General features: G+C 46.7%; 1 protein-coding gene across 2 annotated transcripts; it reads left to right on the top strand.

Moving 5' to 3' along the window:
- The first annotated feature begins 2,984 nt into the window (after window positions 1-2,984).
- On the top strand, window positions 2,985-19,226 carry NRN1 (neuritin 1). 2 transcript variants are annotated; one of them, XM_081206697.1, is made up of 3 exons: window positions 2,985-3,388; window positions 8,332-8,476; window positions 17,143-19,226. In XM_081206697.1, the coding sequence occupies exons 1-3, from the start codon at window positions 3,334-3,336 to the stop codon at window positions 17,372-17,374; spliced, it is 432 nt and encodes a 143-aa protein (XP_081062823.1). In that variant the 5' UTR covers window positions 2,985-3,333; the 3' UTR covers window positions 17,375-19,226. The 2 variants fall into 2 exon arrangements, with proteins under 2 accessions (XP_081062823.1, XP_081062824.1); XM_081206698.1 differs by lacking the exon at window positions 2,985-3,388 and adding an exon at window positions 7,269-7,293.
- The last annotated feature ends 1,988 nt before the right edge of the window (window positions 19,227-21,214 follow it).

The raw sequence follows: 21,214 nt of genomic DNA, 5'->3' as shown, positions 1-21,214 counted from the left end.
GGCTTCTGCCAGGCTTGGGCCAGTTCAGCCAGCAGCAGCCTCACAGCTGAACCAAGTTTGAATCTGGTGTAACTTTACGCCAACTTAACTTACACCTGCTTGCAGTAGAGGACAGTAACTTAAGGCAACGGCTTATTGTATTTAAAATTGTGCCTTAAGTTATCATCCTCTATTGCAAAACTGCCAATGCTCAATGGGTGCAAAAGAATATGACCCCCCCCCCACTCCCAGACTAGCCTCTGGGATCCTCTTTCTGTAATTCTGTGAGTGCGAAGAAGGAATATTTGCATCTGTGCTAGACCCTCCTATGCAAAGGATCATAAGGTGGCTTGTGGGACAGATGTGGGAGAAGGACTCAGTTCCTTTGGGGCATGAGTCAGACCTGTTGTTATTTGCTGTTGCCCCATGCAAACGGAAATGGCTGCCCTGAATATGCAACTGTGCGTTGCAGAGGGAGAGCTGTTCTAGACAAGCTGTTTATTAAGCATTTAGCCTGGATGGTATCCACCCCATTCGTGTGGAAATTAAATGATGTCACTGTTGAGTGCATATGCAGTCCAATTTCTTTGAGTGGTTAGATGATGTCGTCCAACATCACCATGAATGGTCCCACACTTTCCAGTGCATTTTTTCCTGTCATTTTCCTTACCGCGAACAGTCCACAAGAGTGCCAAATCCAATTTAACAGTGCAACCTATATGACTGAATCACAGTTGCTAGTCAGCAAGATGCTGGAAGTGGCCAAAGTCATGGCGGGCAAACTCTCCTTCAGGGGCCCCTGCTGCAGACCATTACTGGTTGTTGTTGTTGTTGTTGTTGTTGTTGTTGTTGTTGTTGTTGTTGTTGTTGTTTGAGCACCAAGAGAGGTCTAGACTCTCGCTCAAAGGCTCACAACCAAACAAGGAACCTCTAACAGAAACAAGATGGCTGCATTCCCTTCCTGAGAGAACTTCCTGCTGCTGCCCTGCGCCACTTCCATGCCAGGCAATTGCTCCAGCCCTTTGGGGAAGGAAGGGACAGGATGAAACCCGCTCCTTCACCCACCTGCCCACCTCTGTGGTTCACCTAGGCCGCATCACGCAAGAAGACAAGGGACCTGCTGAGCCAAACCTCAGAAAATCAGAGCTAGAGAGGGAGCAGCAGGCCCCTGTAAGGAGAGGCCTATTAAAATTCTGAGCAGGCACCAGATCCGGGACAAACCAGCTCTCCCCTCCTGCCACTTGCAGGTGACGTCATAGCTAAAGGAGTGTGGGGGAGGGGAGACTCCAGAATCCTCCTCCTCCTCACTGCAGGGGATGGACTTGGACAGATCCACCAAACGGCAGGCACCAGCCGCCCCCGCAGCTGCTGCGGAGAAGTGGGGGTGGGGGAGGGAGAGGAAGGCGGGGGAGGGGGATTCTACCGTGCTATCCCCACCTAGGCGATGGAGGGAAGGACGGGCGGTTGCTCACGCTCGTGTTCCCCACCCCACCACCCCCTCCCCTGTAGCTCCTCTCCATCTTTCTCTGCAAAGCCCCCCCTCCCCTCCGTGATCCCCCTCCCCGAGGCGCCTCTAGAAGCCTCACCTGATTATAAAACTCCGACTACAGCTCTCACATTCTGCAGTGGTGCCATGAGAGAGAGAGAGAGAGAGAGAGAGAGAGAGAGAGAGAGAGAGAGAGCTCACTACCAGCACGTCTTGTCCACATTAACACATTATCGCTAGCTTGCAACGCGATCAGACAGATAAGCATTCGAAATCCCCCCCCTTGATTTGTACACACGGGTGTGGGTGGGTGCGGACACACAATTATTATTTTTTTGCGTCTCCAAGGGAGACCCTAACCCTTTAAAAAAGGAAGTTCAGACGCGTCCTCCTACCCAATCCAGCGCGCAGGTTTACTCGGAACCGACCGAGACTGCAGTCCTATAGACCTCCACTCCCACCCGCCGCCGCCTCCCCGAGAGTAAACCACACTGCGCTCAAGGGGGCACATTACTCCTGAATTGGCAGGCGCTGTGGGTTTGCTCTCGCTCAGGTGAACTGCCCTGACTGCAACCACCTGACCCCCAGCTGCCCCCCACCCGCAGCAGGAGCGCAGCCAAGAGCGTGGGCATTACGACTGGTATTTCCCCACCTGGGCGCTGCTTTCCCGCATTACATAACCGGGCGGCGGCAGATGCAGCCTTTCAGAGTTAGCCAGGGACACACGGACATGGATGAGAACCGGGAGATGTGTGGTGAGGCACGTTTTCGCGTGTGGACACAAATAAACTTAGCTGGAGAGGGCGTTTTGCTTTGGGGACGGTGTGGTTCATCCCTAAGGGGACCACTCGCCGCTTTCCTCTCTCGTTCCCCACGAATGCAAATGTTGCTCCATCTTTCCACTGAGCCCCACTGCACAATCAGGGCAATCGCTTGCCTGGCAGAAATCTTCAGGGGGCGCCCATTCCATCCCACCCTGTCCCCCACACCACCACCCACTGCCTTGCGCCCTTCTTGCGCCTGTTGCTCTCCTCCTGGGACCACCTTTCTCTCCATGCGCGCCTAGTCCCTGGCCTGTTTGCTCGCCAGGAGACCGTCTGGCCGGCGGTGGTCGAGAGACAGAGCGCCCCCTGCAGGCCTGTCTGGAGCCTCGCCCGGCCAAGGGGAAAGCAAAGGTGCGACTGCACTAAGATGGGGAGAGCGCAGGGCCAAAGGGGCCTGGACCAGGCGAGAGGAGGGGAGCGGGTGCTGCTGCGCTTTGGCGCCCGCCAAGGTGCGCCCCGAGGCCCACGCGCTCCCTAGAGGTCTTTCGGGGTCACTCGGAGCGCGGCGACTGCAAAAGGGGAAACCGTAATAGTGGAGAGGGAAGAGCTGGCTAAATCCAGTTTGCAATGTCTATAAATGGCGTTTCTCTCTTCCAAGGTGCACATTTTTTATTTTTGAAAAAAAAATATCACTCAGTGTCATCCCTCACGTCAGGGCTGTTTGTGGGCGTGAGGTTTTACTTCCTCCGCCCCCTCCTAATGGAGTGAACCATTCCCTGCTCTGCCTTCCCTCTCTCCTTCTCGGTCTGTTTCTGCCCCCTTTCCCTCGATCTCTCTTCTTCTTCTTCTCCAGCTCGGTGTGCGTGTCGGTGTGTTGTAAGAGGAGGAAAGAAAAAAAAGAGAATAAATAATTTAAAAAATAAAAAAGAACAGGGCAGAGCAGAAAGGAAAGGAAAAGTCTCTCGGCTGCTCGGAACTAGTTGGCAATGCCTGGGGTGCAACGGCCCCCCACATTTCCCCAAGTCACACTTTAAGGAAAGAAAGACAGGGAAGAGAAAGAGATACGAAAGATCTGCAGTCGCAAATGGTTGTACTCAATATAGGATGGGACTTAAGTTGAACGGCAGATACATTTCTCTGGTCCTCGCTGTGCAGCTAGGTAAGTGGACTCACACTTTCTTATGGAAGCAAGGGATTGGGGGGGAGGATTTTGAAAGGGGGGGGGGTTGCCTTCAAATGCACCAAAGTATGCATGGAGTAAGTTAGCAAAAAAAAATGCAAAGCAACCCGTAATAGGCAAATTATTGCTGGCCAAAGATTGCCAATAATTTGTGACAAGAAGACTCTGCAATACGAGGTCTGCAGCGCCGAATGTCTCTCTTCTCGCTTTTGTTTGAGAAAACACAGTTTGCTGGTTGCTTCAAAATCTCCCCCCTTTAGTTCCCTTCCCCCTGCCCAAAAAGACCCCTTCCTCAATTGCATTGCTGTCTTGCTTATTTCTTGCCCCAAATATATTCGCACGCGCGCGCACAAAAAGCTTTCATCTCTGGAGGGCTGCATCCTATTTGTCCAAAGCTAAATTCATCCCCCCGCCGAAAAATAATAAGGAAATAAATGGAGAGGGAAGAGAAATTAAGAGAGATTGGTACAAAACAATGTAATTCCACCACTTGGAAATCCGAATTTGCAAAAGGGGAGAGAGAAAGCAAGAAAATCAAAAGGCAGTTTGAAGTTTCTGTCCCAACTGCAATCGTTTTACAAAAGTATACTGGAGAGGAGGAGGAAGGACCCTCTTGTATCAAACGGTGAAGAAGGAAGGAGAAATCAAGGCGATCTTTGGCTAAGGTGGCTCGGGTTTACTTAGCCTCTCTCCCTAAAAGATTTGTTTTAAAATACTTATATTTGGACGGGGGGTTACTAAAAATAGCACGGACTTCATTGCACGTTGGGGAGGGGGACCCGGGGCTGGTTTGTCCCTGGTTTCGTTTGATGTGCTATTCAAGGGTCCTCGTTTGAATGCTGTTGGGAGTTTATGCCTCAGAGGTTACTTGGAAGTTAAGCATCACTTCGGGTTCTGCATTGAGCAACATTTAGAGGCGAAACCTTCTTGTTTTGCTGCGGTGGTAGGAAAGGTAAATTCGACTGGCAGCTTAACTGGGAAGCGTGCCCTTTCTACGTTTGTCATGGATGTAGATTTAAAGAACTGCAACCCTCCCCCCCCCTTCGGAAACGCTCCCCTCCCCTCTAGCTCCCTGTCCCAAATCTGCAGATCTCGGGTTTATTTCACTTTCTCTCTCTCTGTCGCCTGTCTCTGCAGCTTTTGAGAAATAGAGGCGGCTGGGGAGCGGTGGGGGAAAGCGATCATTGTCGACTCCTGGAGTAATAATAATAATAATAATAATAATAATAATAATAATAATAATAATAATAATACAGACGAATAAATAATACGAACGTAAAAATAGAAGCAAGAATGGAATTAATTGCGTGCAGGGCCATCCTGGGAGTGTGTGTGTGTGTGTGTGTGTGTGTGTGTGTGTGTGTGTGTGTGTGTAAAGCTCCCCTAAGGTTGTGTCTTGACAACGTTAGAATTTCACTTCTGTGTGCATTTCCATATTAAGAAATAGCCTCTGCCTCTATGTCCGGCTAAGGTTATTTTCCAGGAAGAGACACGGCATTGCCCTTGTCCTCGGAAATGAATTTGTCCATTTGTTTCTTTCACCATTTGCAAGTCAGGATAGTCCTCATGCAGAAATTAGGAAGGCTAGAATCGGGGAGGGACACGCACACGGAAATATATGTATATTGTGTGTGTGTGTGTTTGTATAGGAAAGGCAGCTATGGAGATGGACTGATTGAAAAACAAAGCAGTCTTTCCGGGATCACTTTTCCCAGAAGGAATCAAAAGGTTTTGATTCCTTCCCCCTCACAACATGACCATTAGACAAGCCAAAATCTTGCCTAGTGTTAGACAGTAACATAACATCGGGCTTTGAACATCTGGATATCGTTTCTATTGGCAGAGTGCTGGAATTTGGGTTTGGAAATGGGAAATACTATGAGTTAAGGATGTGTGTGCGCTTCAGAATATATGCCCTCCTTTGCGTTTTGATCCTGGTGCCTCGAATGTGCCTGAAACGGCTGACCTTTTGGGGCAAAAAAAAAAAAGGCTTGCTGAATGAGAGAAGGCAGAAAAAATAGGGGGGAGATGAAGACGTTCTGAAAAACAGAAACAGACCTGGGAGGTGCAAAAAGAGTGCCCGCGCACACTCATACACACACACATCTACACACGTGTCTGTGTGTCTGCCACACATTTTTCACATCTACCGTGCTTTTAGCTTCATTTAAAAAAACAACAGCCAAAATTTGTACGCTGTTGTGAATGAGGTTTTGTCAACCTTTCATAAGAGCAAACGACCCTACGTGATGGGCAGGAGAAGAGGGAAGGCGCTCTCCAAGGTGCTGATGGTTGTTCTAGGGGGGCAGCAGGATGGTGGTCAGTTTCAGGAGCAAAATGTTGTTTGCTACATGATCCCTTCTCTTCCTGTGGCAGCCACTACCAGGTCAACTGAACAGGTGGGAGAGGAGAGGCGCTTATTCTTAGCACTCCTCCGGTTAGCATCGTCATTGCCACCCTTCACACTTGGTTGCAAGGCGGGGGGGGGGGTGAGGAAGACCGTCAAATACGTGGGCCGAAGACTTTCCTTTGGGAACATGCCCTTTCAGGATGCCTCAGCCGAGGAGAGACAGCTTTAAAACGCAAGGGTGTGTGTGTGTGTGTGTGTGTGTGTGTGTGTGTGTGTGTGTGTGTGTTTAACAGGACGCGCTATACTCTGGGGATGGTCTCCTATGTGTGCTATTTGTTTGTAGGTTCCAGTGTGTGTGGCAGCCAATGTCTGCAGCCTCTGCGTGTTTTGACGTGCTGGGGAGTGGGTTAGAGAGGGAGGGAGGTGGTTACTAAATCAGGTTAGCCATAAATCAGTGGGAGGGAGGGAAGAGGGGGGTTTCCACCGACACTCAGCATTGTGGACAGGACCTCTTTTATTCCAGAACCGATTTCCCCTTACACACACACACACACACACACACACACACACACAAATGGTTCGCTTCGATCCTCTCTAAAGGAGTAAAAAATAAATAAAAACTCTCTCGTCTACTTGCAATCTCTAATTTACCCTGTAAATGTCTGGGCAAGCGCACTAAGCACGCGGTGGAGGGGAAATGGACATTTTCCCTAACCCGCTTGCTTTGGAAGGCTGTGGCGTTGGGCAACGAGAGCCGCGGACGGTTTGCTGGGGATCAAGCCAGTGATCAATTAAACCAACAAGACGCTAATTCCCTTTCATTTGCTGCAGGATTGGTAGGGATAAAGCCCCCGTATGCTCCTCGCTAGCAACACACCTGCTCCTGCAAAGCCAGAGACATTGCTGCTGCTGCGGCTGCTTTTGATATGTGTGATTTTGTGTGTGTGTGTGTGTGTGTGTGTGTGTGTGTGTGTGTGTGTGAGAGAGAGAGAGAGAGAGAGAGAGAGAGAGAGAGAGAGAGAGCAATGTAGTCAATTCATCAGCGCGCAAGCAAAAATGACTCAACTACTCCCCACCCCGCTCACTCACACACTGACAGAGAGGGAGAGAAAGAGCGCGTTGCAGTGATGAAGAGAGAGATTTCACCCCCAGTGCAATATACCATCATGATCAAAGAGCCTTTTGCCTTGGGTTGGGGGTAGCTTCCCTTTGGGAAAGCGTAGAATGAACAACGAAGTCCTTCAGATTTGTAGGTGTCCCCCCCCCACCCTTGATGTGATGTCTGCTGCACCCAAAAGAGACGTCAGGAAGTCGTGTTCTCCCCCTCGCCCCCCAGGGAAGGGTCTCCAGGCTTCAGCCTTCCTGCAGATCTTTCAGAGCGACTTGGGGATTTCACTGCGAGAGGCAGAAGATGGATAGTGGAGAATCAGTGTCGATGATGTGTGTGGTGGATAGAGACAGCAGAGCAGACGCTCTTGGGGTGGCGGGGGAGAACTCAGCCAAGGCGAGTGGTGGAGAGATTAAATGAGACAGGGTGAGCCCAGAGGATGTTCTTCTGTCTCCACTTCAGTGGAAGAACCTGAATGGGGAAGTCACAGACGAGGAGGAGGGACCAAGAGCGAGGGATTAAGCATGCACCGAACATGGCAACCTCCCTTTAGGTTCTCACTGATGCAAGTTACACATTAATAGGAATTCACATGCGACTAAGCAACTCACTGTTCTCCCCAGTGCATTGCATTGCATCCGCTATATCGCATTTCCAAAGGGGGCGGGTCTGTGGGTGCCCGTTCTTGACACAATTATCACCATGCAACAGCGGAAGAAATAGGGGGGAAGGTTTTCTTGCAGGAAACAATTTGTTGAAGAGAAGACCTACATGTATGCCTGGTGATTTCTGTTCCAGACTTTTTTTCCTCCATCAGTTCCATTTTTCACCATAAAATACCCACCAGCTTCAGTTTTTGAAAGGCTCTGCAGATTGCTACAACCTACTTGAAGGTTAAGCGTAATGATTATTAACTACCGCTAAACTGCTGAAATAAATTTGACGTTTTTTGAAGTTGACTTTTGCTTTTAAAAAGTAAGCGAAATTTAGAGAAACGGGGGAGGGGAGAGAAAGATTTTAAACTCCACTCCAAATAATTCAAAACAGTGTATCTTTAAGAGGATATTATACATATATAGATATTATACATATATATGGAACAACTTGACAGAAATGAGGTTGTTATTATTGTAAGTGATGCAACTGCATTATATTTGTTTATTTAAGGGACACATTAAAAAGAAGTGTCAAAAGACGGTTTGATATGTGTGATCTCCATTTAAAATATATCCAATTAAATGATCCTGAAAGGGAAAGTGACTTTTGTGATGAGAACAAAGCAAAGCACATCCTCTTCCAGCTTTGAGACGCGTGTGCGCGCGCGTGTGTAGATGCGTGCGTAGATGAATTGTGATGGATAGGATTGATCACAGTTCTCTGGAGTCGGAATTCAGGGTTGGGTATCGCGCGCTGTTTACCTTGCTAAGAGCTGTCCAGTTGACGTGGTGCTGATCTGTTCCCCAGCATACCTGGTGCAAGCAGTCAGAGCAGCGGGCAAGTGCGATGCGGTCTTTCAGGGCTTCTCGAACTGTGTGCTCAAGATGGGCAATAAGATTGCCACCTACCCTCAAGACCTGGACGACAAGAGAAATCTCGAAACAATCTGCCGGTAGGTGCACCTCTTCTTGTTATGACTCTTCACGGTGATTCTTTACTTTATAACACTGTATACGTGTGTGAGTGTGTTTTGCGGGGAGTGGGGCTTTGACTTTTTGTTGAGATCTCTATGCTACTGTCATGTGAACCTAAAGCTCTGTAGCCAGACAAAAGGCTACCAGCTTGCCAGAGGAGTTGTTCTTTCATGTGTAGTTTGCTTGCACGCTGCACAGGCTTAATCCTCAACAGACTGAAATGCTAAGCTAAATATAACCATGCAAAGCACGCATGGATCCGTTGGGCGCAGTCTTCACCCTGTTAAAGTAAATGGCAACAACCTCGTCGTTTTAATACCCCGATGTTAAGCACCTAGAACTGAACGTAAAATCCGTCAGAATTCAACGGGATTTGATCCCAAATATGCGTGCATTTCATATCTCGGCTCTCACTAGGCCCTGTTACAATTAGGGGTTTTCAAATTATTGTTATTATTCTGTTACATTGTGCGATGGTTCTTTTATTTTCCTCCTGATTTCCTTTTGCTAGTAACAATAATCAGCAGGACTGTATTCACACCCCTGGCTGCTCAATTAATAGCGTCATGCACATAAAATGCATAGGATTTTAGGCACAACTTTGCTTCCACCCTCTAAAAAATTGGTATTGTCCCTCTAAGGTTTGAAACGGTAGTTTTCAGTGCCTGAGACAAGGCTTACAGCAGAGGTGTCCGTCTCTATTGTCTCCTTAGTCCACTAGGAAGTGCTTTTAACGGAATGGGTTTATTCTATCTGAAGGTATGATGAGGAATAGCTACCCAAAATGAGCGAAAGGGGGTGGATAATGCTTTAAAATGCTCGCGAGGGCTGGTAAAGTTTTAGAATGTGATGTAAAACTGCGATGTAATCTCACAGTGCATCGCACTATAATTTCAGTACAAATGTCTGCTTTGTCATGCCATGTGGTCACTTACTATAGTGTTGTTTTGTGTGTGTAATGTAATACAGCCCATATTAAACTGAATCGCGATAATGTGGTGTTGTGTTGGGATCCCCAGCCCATCCGTTGTAAGAGTTGCTCCAGTTAAGGTTGCCATGTGTCCTCTTTCTCCAGGACACGTCCTCTATTTCAGGGGTAGAATCTGAGACAAACTGCATTCATTTGCTTTGAATAGCCGTCATAGCGTCCTCTTTTTTTGCCCTTCAAAATATGACAACCCTACTGTGCAGTACAGAGCGGGGATTCAAACATAGGTCTCCCTGTCCCAAGCCTCCTTATAGGACATCCCTTTAGAATTCATATTTTAAAACGAAGACATTAAAAAGTTTTAAACTGCAACTGAACAGCCTGGTGTGGTTTTTGCAAGCCATTTTTGGAGCCCCGAAGGCGCTATGGATGCAAGTGGACTTGTTTCCCGTGAGGGAACGAGAGAGATCATATTTCTACGAGGCAACCGAATCTAAATCCCAAACCAGTGGACAGACTGTGTGCGTAAATTTGCCTTCCACCTACTCGCTGCAAAGCAAAATTCGAAAACAAGATTTCATTCTACCAAAATGTCTTGAGTTAGGTTGTCCCATTCCAGTCCACTATTTAGATGGGAACTTGACACGCAGCCAAACCGTTTTCATGTTTCCTTGAGAGGAAGCCCCTCTCATTTTACCTGGACTTAACATCCAAGTCAGACTGTAATGATCATGTTCCACAGAATCAAATGAAATTTGTTTCCAACACCACGGCTGCAGCCTGACACTTTAAACTGGTTTTGCTGGGAATGATACCATTGGATTTACTGGGATTTACTTCTAAAAAAGCCTGCCTATATAGAATCGGACTGTAAACGTGATGGCTTTCAAGTCATGATGGCTTCTGCAAGGCTTAATTGGACACCGAAACTTAACTTGCTCGAAATATTAAAAAAAAAAATATGCTGAAGGCATTGGGACTAATTCCCTGTTAAATCCGAGTACCCACCGGCTTGAATCCAAAATTACTTCCTCTTGAATTGTGTGGGTGAGGATAAAAGCATCTCAGATCAAACTGGGCTGTGTATTTACCTCAAAGGTAAATCCATTCATTTAGAAATTAGTGCTTTTGAAATCACTGTTTAGAACTGGGTTGCATTAGGCGGTTTTATTGGTTTTATTTTTGTTAATAGGGGCGGAGGAACAGTGTAGTTGATTATAAAGATGGGAGCCGAAATTCCAAAGAGAATTGCCCATTCTTCCCTTCTCCCTGCAAAATCCAACGTCCCACCTCGCAATATAATAGCGAGGAATTGCCTTTTGCTTTCTATTCCTTTCCTCAGGACATTTCGTTTGACTGGCATTCCAGCTAGACCTCTATCTATATGAGACAGCAACAAAATACTCTGGTGTTGGCAGCAACATGGCGCGGTCCTGGTGGGGAGAAATCGAAAGATACCCCTTCCCTCCAATCCTGAGAAACGCCAGCCACCGCCCAGCCATCATAATGTACATTCAGCGGAGACATTCGCTGCCCCCGCGCGCAAGACAGCAACTCCTGCTTCCCAGCCGTGTTGGAAACCTCCGTTGTTTCCCAGAAAATGTCTGCCTGGGATCCTGCTTGACAGAACAACTAGTTAGCTACAAAAAATACAAAATAAGAGAGCTGCAGTCTGCCTGGCGCGAGACAGAAAGGAAGTGGGGAGCAGGAGCAGGAGCAGGAGCAGGAGGAGGTTGGAGGAAGAAGCGCCCCCACCAACACCCACACCCACCCCTTGGCCTAGATTCTGGAGTCAGAACCCCTCGCAGCTTCACGGATCATGCGCCTACATTCTAGAGAGGTCGCCTCCTCTCTCTCTCTCTCTCTCTCTCTCTCTCTCTCTCTCTCTCTCCCTCTCCCTCCCTCCCTCCCTCCCTCCCTCCCTCCCTTCTTCTCTGTGCGCGCGCTCTCTCTCCTCTCTCTCTCTCTCTCTCTCTCTCTCTCTCGCCCTTGTGTGTGTATTGAAAGAAGCTCAGGGAAGATTTAGTTTTCCTTTGGGAGATGCAATTACGGCAGAAATACAGTAGAAGAGGCGCCCTCTCCAGCCTTCACGCCATCTCCATGCCTCATTATTTATTACAAATGCAGCCAGCGTTGGACTCCACGAGACCAGTCCCGAGTGCTCATAAATTAGAGTTTGCGCCACGTTTCCACACACACACACACACACACACACACACACACACACACACACACCGCCCCGCGCCCCAAGCCATCCAGAGTAATAGCCAGCCTTAGCCAAAACGCCTACATTTGGCAACGGGGAGGGTTAGGGTGTTGCTGTTGGGTTTTGTTCGTTTTAAAATCCTTTGGAGCGGAGGAAAAGAACAAAAGAGCCCTTATGTAGGCACTTACCTGTGGATGCCGGCCTCGATCAGGAGGCGCCACTCTGCTCTAAAAGGCAACTCTGCGGCACAGCTGGGACGGGATGCTATTGTTGTTTGTTCTGCAAAAAGGAATCGGTTCTAATCTTGGAACGGGGACATGGTCAGCTTGCAAGTAGATTAGGTCAGGCGCGCAGGCGGTGCGTGCTCATTATGGCAAAGGAAAGGGGCATATTACATAACACACACAGGCAGAGCTGAGGAAAGGAATAGGGCTGCCTAAAAGCAGTCAGTGGAAAGAGCTTGTGGGTCAGAACTGCACGCTCTGGGGAGATATCATAGCATCAGATTACATCGAAATGTTCCAGCAAGTTAAGAGACCAGTGGTGGCAGAAAGGCACTCTGCACATGCTCCAACGACACCCATCATTTTTCGTGTCATGGAATTGTAGAGTTGGAAAGGGACCCCAAGGCTCTTCTAGATTCTTGCAATGCAAGAATCTTAACTAAAACATCCAAGACAGATGGCCATCCAAATCTGCTTAAAAACCTCCAAGGAAGGAAAGTCCACAACCTCTCAAGGGAGACCATTCCACTGTCCAACAGCTCTTGCTGTCAGAAAGCTTTTCCTGGTGTTTAGTCATGTTCACAGCAAACCACCCTGGCATTGAGAGAAAATTTGAGGACTAAGCCATGGTGACTTCTAGCTCACCTGCATTCGTGCCATTAATGACTGGTGGTAATTTAGTAGGTTCAGCCATTCACATATTCAAGTATTGGGGCCATGGGGGAGGCGCACTCTGCCTCTATATGCACCAGCAGCCCCCCAAACAGGTCACACTTTTCACCCCAACCTCTTAAGAATAGTTGATGTTATTAAACATATCTGAAAGCAGAAACAGCAGCAAGCAAGGATGCCAGTTGTGAGCCATCATCAAGTTCACCAAAGAAGGTCAAAATGAAGGCCCCTACAGTGATCTCTCTTCAGTTCATATAATCATAGAATTGTAGAGTTGTAATGGACCCCAAGGGACCTGGGTGGCGCTGTGGGTTAAACCACAGAGCCTAGGACTTGCCGATCAGAAGGTCAGCGGTTCAAATCCCCCGACGGGGTGAGCTCCCGTTGCTCAGTCCCAGCTCCTGCCAACCTAGCAGTTCAAAAGCATGTCAAAGTGCAATTAGATAAATAGGTACCACTCCAGTGGGAAGGTAAGCAGCATTTCCATGCGCTGCTCTGGTTCACCAGAAGTGGCTTAGTCATGCTCGCCGCATGACCTGGAAGCTGTACGCCAGCTCCCTCGGCCAATAAAGCAAGATGAGTGCCGCAACCCCAGAGTCGGCCACGACTGGACCTAATGGTCAGGGGTCCCTTTACCTTTTAATGGACCCCAAAGGTCATCTGGTTCAAACCCTTCCAATGCAGAAATCTCTGCTAAAGCATCCATGACGACCCCAAAAAGAAAGTCGGCACTGGACTACAATTCCCAGTTTCTGCAGCCCATTTAATCTGCCAGCAACCTGATCCTAAGGACAACTCTCTTGGAACTTGGAATGAACTTCTACTGAGTTAGCATTGGCACTCATTCAAAGGCGCTATGGTTCCTTGCCCAATATATATATTCAGACAAAGGTGAAGGTTGGGATGCAAATGAGAATTGCTGCCAACCGCTTTGTGCAACCATTAAAATAGTCCGCCTAAATGTTCGTGAATATGACAGTGTTTGCCATGTAGATATTGCCATAAAATAGGTGGCAGCATTTACACATCAGGATCCTTCCAAAGCATTGCTTATGCCCTTGATTTAAGTGTTCTTGGAATGTGCCTACTGACCACCCTCCAATGGATGGAGCCAGTGGCGTAGCGTGGGTTCTCAGCACCCGGGGCAAGGCAAGTAATTTGCGCCCCGTAACCCGTGGGTTTGCGCCCCCTAACCCTAACTCCCAGATGTTGCGCCTGGTGCGGCCGGCCCCCCCTGCACCCCCCATGCTACGCCACTGGATGGAGCCATGCAACTGATAGCCGCTGGGCAACTTTGTAGGAGCTTTGTGGCTCTCCAGTACATGTTATGTTACATCATGTTTTTGTGCAGAAATTATCCCTGTACCTTAATCAACCAAGCAGCATTTTGCTGCACTTGGACTTTACATGTGAAATCCCCTTGCTGTAAATGGATCATTATAATTCTGTTTGTGAAACAAGCTTTAGAGACCATTGCATATACCTTTTTTGCGGGGAGTGGGGGGACGGACCACTCACTTGTTATTGTTCTGTGCTTGCTTCCTTTGCCCCATTTTGCTAATGTAATTTGGAGACTGACAGTGTGGGGGGAAATGTTTTTGTTTGAAATTCCCCTTTTAGGTCTTTTATGGTATATTTAGTTTTTATTTTACCAGCTTCTTTCCCACCACAATAAACTTCCCCCGGTTCTTTAGTTTAGTTCAATCCAGACCAAATGACGTAATGCAGAAATATGTGGTTTCTGATTCTTGTGTTTAGAATACTGAGGTTTAAGCACATGTCTACTCCTAGGGCTAATTAAACCCCAATTAAATTCCTGTTACACACACACACACACACACACACACACACACACACACACACACACAGGCTCTCAGGTTATCACTCAAACTGGTTTCCCAATGTGTGGAAGGGTATCAAGCTTTAATGCTAAGAAGACTCAGATTTAGCACCTGTTTTCAGTATCAGGACTTAGCCCCAGAATATGTGAAGTAATAAATTACCTATTTATTTATTTGTATTTATCATTTACATTGATACCCACCCTTTCTTCCAAGGAGATTAGGACAGCTAACACGGTTCCCTATCCCCCATTATATCCTCACAAGAACCCCGTGAGGTTGGTTAGGCTGAGCATTAGCAATTTTATTTTTTTACTTATTTATTAATTAAATTTGTATACCACCTTACATCCATAGATCTCAGTGCAGTTTACAGCAATGACAGCCCAAGGTTACCCAGTGAGCTTCATAATAACAGACTCCCAAGAGGGGTGGTGGACTCCTTCCTTGAAGGTTTTTAAGCAGAGGTTGGATTGCCATCCATCATGGATGCTTTAGCAGAGATTCCGGCATTGCAGGGGGTTGGACTAGATGACCCTTGGGTCCCTTAAAACTCCAAGACTCTACAATAATAATAAAATTATTATTATTATTGTGGAACACCCTCCCAGCAGATGTCAAGGAGATAAATAACTATACAACTTGTAGAAGACATCTGAAGGAAGTCCTGTATAGGGAAGTTTTCTATGTTTAATGTTTTATTATGTTTTTATATCTGCTGGAAGCTGGCCAGGGTGGATGGGACAAGCCAGTCAAATGGGCGGGGTACAAATAATAACATTATTATTATTATTATTATTATTATTATTATTATTATTATTAGAGTCCTCCAATCCTGAACCACAATTTCAATGCAATTGTAAATTAGGGCACAGTTTGTGATATGCTCATGAGAACTACTTTTTTAAACTCAGGAACTCTGCCCTGGAACATTAGAAATTACAAAGAAGACGGTCCCTTTGAGCCTATGCTGAGTGCATTCCCATCGCAATTGGGGAATTACACCTCTCCACCCCCCACATCAGGGACGCCAGTGGCGCTGTGGGTTAAACCACAGAGCCTAGGACTTGCCGATCAGAAGGTTGGTGGTTCGAATCCCCGCAACGGGGTGAGCTTCCCTTGCTCGGTCCCTGCTCCTGCCCACCTAGCAGTTCGAAAGCACGTCAAAGTGAAAGTAGATAAATAGGTACCGCTCCGGCAGGAAGGTAAACGGTGTTTCCGTGCGCTGCTCTGGTTCGCCAGAAGCGGCTTAGTCATGCTGGCCACATGACCCAGAAGCTGTACGCTGGCTCCCTCGGCCAATAAAGCGAGATGAGCGCCACAACCCCAGAGTCGGCCACGACTGGACCTAATGGTCAGGAATTCCCTTTACCTTTACCCCCCACATCCTGCCCCACCAGACACACTTTAAGGGAGGGAGACAGTGATTACAAAGCCCCATTTATTTTCTCAACTAAACATTGGCAGAGAGAACCTCAAGACATCTATCATGCCTACATATCCACAGCACTGCGATTGGAAGGCGGGGGGAGATTCCAGGTGAGGAGACCCTCATAGTGCAGCAGTCCTCAGCATGAAGAAGGTCCTTAGTATAAACCCTCCCATCCTCAGTTAAAAGAATCTGTTTGGATACAGGCTACTGCACTCAATGGACTCTTCTTATGTTCTTAGCAGCAGAGGCTAAGAAAGGACTCTGCTGAGACACTGAAATGCTACCACCAAGTCAGAGTAGATCTTCCTGAGCTGGCCTACGTGTTGAAAATGGGCTGAAACCCGGTGAAACAGATTTTAACTGATAGATTAATTGATGGGCCCATTAACAGATGAGTCTATCAATAACGAATCTGCATGAGAATGCAATGTTTTCTGAAGCAAGGAGCCCATTCCACTGTAGTTTGACGATGCACACATGAACTCTACAAGACATTGTTTTGGCAGAGCCATTCCTCCTATGTGGGTAGGTGGGAATGTCTCTCTTGCGATGAGTTCTGCCATCTGCTCCTTGGGTAAGAACTTGTACCACAAACATTACTTTGTATTTTTTTAAACTCTGCTGTCCAATTATGGGGGTGACATTGCTCTAACTTACTCATTGAGTAAACACCCAGCGCTGACAGGGAACTCGCTTTCTCCTCCTGTTCTGCAGCCAAGAAAGGCACTAATCCCAAGGTCGGCAAAGTAACCTAGGGAGGGAGGGGAGCAGCTCAATGTAGACAGAGCATGCTCAGTAGCCATGGAATGTTGGCTGTTGCAGGTGGGAGGGAAAGAGTGGGTGGAATGGAGTATCCTGGGAAAGGGAACAGCTGGCTGGCAGGAATCACACACAAACATAGGAAGCTACCATATACTGAGTACAGTGGTACCTTGGGTTACATAAGCTTCAGGTTACATACATTTCAGGTTACAGACTCTGCTAACCCAGAAATAGTACCTCGGGTTAAGAACTTTGCTTCAGGATGAGAACAGAAATTGTGCTCCAGCGGTGCAGCGGCAGCAGGAGGCCCCATTAGCTAAAGTGGTGCTTCAGGTTAAGAACAGCTTCAGGTTAAGAACGGACCTCCGGAACGAATTAAGTACTTAACCTGAGGTACCACTGTACATCCAGCTCAGAGTTCCCTATGCGTCCCAGGGGTCTTTCCCAGCCCCACCTGCAGAGTGGATGCTCTCCTATTAGAGATTAGGCCTGGAGGGAGGGAGGGCCTTGTGACAGCCGACCATTCCTGACCGACTTCTGTCCTTTGTCTTTTTTCCCCTCACCCCCTTCTGTGCTCAGGTACTGGGACGATTTCCATGCCTGCACCCTCACAGCCCTCACGGATTGCCAAGAAGGGGTGACAGATGTCTGGGAAAAACTGAAAGAGAAATCCAAAAAGCTTGACTACGAAGGCAACTTGTTTGTTCTGTGCAGCAAAACACAGCGGGCGGCTTCGTCGGTGGTGGCTTCGGCCTCCCCTTTGCTGCTGGTGGCTCTCTCGGTGGCTCTGGCGACGTACTTCTCATTTTAGAAGGCCGCCCCCCCTGCCCCGCACTTCGTGTAGAGCACGCCTGTCCACATGACGACGATGACGTTTCCTCCTCGCCCCGCCTCTTCCTCCTGCCCACCAACCCAACTGCTTCTTCTCCCTTACTCCAGGAACTGGATTTACAGAGGAAAAGTCTCCATCTTTTTTGCTTTGGGGGAACGAGGGGAGGGGGAGATCTGTTGCGAATTCTCCATGACGCCCGCCATGACACCCGCCTGAGAAAGGTTTGGGGAGGAAAGAGAGAGATAAACGGCCGCCACCAAGAACTACCACCGCCACCACAGCTCTGATGACAACAAGAAGCACGTTTCTCTCTCTCTCTCTCTCTCGGCCTCCCTGGTTTCTTTTGCATTCTGATGATTTGCCAAATGGTACCAAATGGCAGGCCTCCAAGCCAGCCAACAGCCAAAATCGGACCTCAGCTTTATGCCTCTTCTTCTTCTTCTTCTTCTTTAGACCAAGGTCAGCTGGAGCCCTTCTTTCTTGTGTGCAAAAAGAAATCTCAGGAACGGCCTTCGAGCCACCACCGAATACTCCTAATAAAATAAAATTTAAAAAGCGTTAATAGGTAATAAGAGTAATAATAAAACTAGAATGCTAGTGAGGACACTGCTTGCAGTGACAAACGGAGGGGCTCTTCTGGGAAACATCTACGGGGAAGGATGAGTTGAGCGAGGAAATGTAAAAGGAAAAGAAGAAGGGTGGGGGAAAAACAAAGGAAAGGGAAGAGGGGGGAGGGGGAGAAGGGAACCGGAAATGGATACACCTTCGCTTGGCCACGTGCGGGAAGAAGCACTCGATGGTGAATTAACCCACAGACGATCATCTTTCCTTGGGAACTCGTGTTTTCTTTTGTTTTCCAAGAATTTTTCCGGCCATTCCACTTTAAAGACGTAAGACTCCCCGCCCCCCTGCCCTTCCTGACGGTGTGGCTTAGGGGGGCAGAGAGAAAGCGAAAGGACAACCGAACGAGGGAAAGCCAAGAGGGACAAATATTAAAAGGCGATTTCGCTGAAATGACCCAATGAATGCTGCTGAGTTTGCTGAGAGTTGAGCTTTACTTAAGAGTCAAGGCATTTTTTTTCAATTGTCACTGCCTTTTTTCTTCTTTTCTTTTCTTTTCTTTTCTTCTTTTCTTTTCCAAAGTTTCCCCCTCTTCTTTTTTAGGTGTTCCACCATTGACCTACGATATCTTAACTATCCAACAGTGTAGATCACAGGGGGCGGGGGGAAGGGGAGGGGGAACGTAAACGTTAAGGTAAAAAAAAAAAATTAAATTAAAATTAACACACAGTGTAGTGGTTTTTTGGGGGAAAGTATTAAAAGAGCCTTGATTTTAAAAGAAAAAAATGTAATTTAAGAAAGTTTATTATAAAGTCAATTCAGCAAAAAAAGTTATAAAAGATTTGCTACAAAGTATAGAAAAAGGTATAAAATAAAATTATTGTTTGAAATGAGGATGCAGTTTTATTTTTTAAGAAAAGGTGAATGTATATTATTATATATAATTTTATTATTATAATAATAGTATATATAATATAGAATGATTATATTATATATAGTTATTGAAATGTGCTTTCTTCAAGTACATGGAGTAATGGTTTACTAGACCTTAGCGAGACGCTGGGCAGGTTTTAAGAGGTGCAAGTGGAGAAACGCGAGAATGCCAGATTCTCACATGCGACAAGAATTTTTGGTGTTAAGGGGAATAAGAGTCACCCTGAAATCGATGAGATCAGAATGAAGGCTTAATTCTTGGGTTCTTACCGAGCTGTCTTGAGAGTGAAGCTGATGGTACTTTTTGTGTGTGGAAATAAATGCAGAGCTTTGTTTATGTTTATGTTTAATATTTATCACTATAAGGCAGTTTGCGCTCCCTTTCTCGGAGTTCCGGGGGGGGGAGGGTTTATGGCTACATCTCCAAATGGCCCGTGGTTTATAAAGATGCTAAAAGAATGATGAAAAGCTACCTTCAAAAAGCTGCCTTTTTTAATGGGATTTCCACAGCGAATCCTAAGCAGGCTTCTTTGGAAGCGCACCTCATCGAAAACAAAGGCTTCCATTTCCCCGGGGGTTGTTAACCATTGGAGTGCCATGCTATCAGAACCATAAGAGACAATGATCCCCAAACGGATGCTCTTGTGGGGGGGGTCACTCGATTTCCCTTCTCTAGACCTTTGAGACTCTATATCGCTTTGAGCCCCCCCCCAATCCTTAAGATGCTGTTGAGATGGGGGGCGTGAGATGAGGTGAGGTCGCCGCCCTAGACTCAGTTACCTGGGAGTAAGTCTCACTGAACTCACGAGGACTTACTTCTGTGTCGGATGGCCCTGTAAGTCCCATTGATTTCAGCGGGACTCTCTTTGGTGTGGACATGTTTACTAGCATTGCACTGCCCTTACGAGGGGTTTTTTTGGGGGTGGTGGTGGTAGAGCGTATATATCTACAGATATACATATGCTAACTGAAATTAATAACTAGATTGTCCACCCACCCGGGGTGCCACTTAACAGACTTCAATAGCACTTATCATCTTTATTATACACAATAACTCGAGCTGTTATTTTATATACAGTGTGTGTGTGTGTTACAATGTAATATAATATACAATTATAAGAAAAATCTAATATACAATAGTATATTTTTCCATTTTATGGCCTTAAAAGGGGGACCACAATAAACCTTCTCAAAATACAAGGCTGCGTGGATGTGTGCGCTTAATGTACCCACTGGCAGAGCTCACTGTGGTCGGTTTTGCTTCTCCTAATCCTGGAAACTATGCCCCTGGATCTGTCGACAACACTAACAAATGGGGGTGGGGTGCATAAATATATTGGTTTATTGTGGTCCCCTTTTAAAGGCCATAAAATGGAAAATATATTATTGTATATTATGTTTTTCTTATATATTATAATGGTATAGTATCATATTACATTGTATAATATAATATAATATAATATAATATAATATAATATAATATAATATAATATAATAATATAATATAATATAATATAAATCTTTATTATACATAATAACTAGAGCTGTTAAGTGCTATTGAAGACTGTTAAGTGGCGCTCCGGGTGGATGGACAATCCAGTTTCAGTTAGCATATGTCTATCTATCTGCTTGAGGTTTGCCATTAGCTCTCCTCAATACCTTCTACTTACAAAGTAAGGGCGTCTTTTCCCGAGACCTTTACCAAAGGAGTAACTTCTCCCACAAAGGCTCAAAGAGCACGCGAGTGTCCAATGGCGGACTCCTGCACAGGTCTACTCAGAAGTGAGTCCCATTAATTTCCATGGGACTTGATCCCAGGCAGTTAAGTGGGTATAGGATTGCACTTTTATTTATTTATTGTGAAATTTGTATACCGCCCTTCACCCGTAGATCTCAGGGCAGTTCACAACATAATGTTACAATATTAAAAACCCAACATACAAAACAAAAATAAGAACAAAACGAAACCAATAACACCCCCCACAAAAAAAGGCTACTAAGCGGTTTACAAAATAAAAAAAAACAAGCTGGACTCAAACTTTATACATAAATATCCATATTTAGGATACATAGTAACACAATCTGTTTAAAACAGGAGACTTAAATTCAGAGATTAAGGGGATGCCCGCGCGCATTTCGTTGTTTCATTTAGCCCCGCTGGTGTCCTGAGTTCGAATCCTTTGGAGAAGGAATGTTGCTCAGCGGTTCGATCCCCAGATCTCCAGGTGGGAACCCTGGAAAGCCGCGGCCAGTCAGAGCCGACAAAACTAACGTGGGTGTGGACCAATGACCTGCCTCGGTTTAGCTGCTTTCCATGTCTTCCCC

The sequence above is a fragment of the Podarcis bocagei genome, assembly GCF_964188305.1.
Source record: "Podarcis bocagei genome assembly, chromosome: 8".
Lineage (NCBI taxonomy): Eukaryota > Metazoa > Chordata > Lepidosauria > Squamata > Lacertidae > Podarcis > Podarcis bocagei.
Note: the sequence above shows the minus strand (reverse complement) of the source record. Positions and strands in the feature narration are given on the sequence as shown.

Coding starts and splice junctions, on each gene's coding strand:
- NRN1 (XM_081206697.1), top strand. CDS start 3,334: ATGGGACTTAAGTTGAACGGCAGATACATTTCTCTGGTCCTCGCTGTG. Junction 3,389..8,331: donor GGTCCTCGCTGTGCAGCTAG/GTAAGTGGACTC, acceptor TCTGTTCCCCAG/CATACCTGGTGCAAGCAGTC. Junction 8,477..17,142: donor AATCTCGAAACAATCTGCCG/GTAGGTGCACCT, acceptor TTCTGTGCTCAG/GTACTGGGACGATTTCCATG.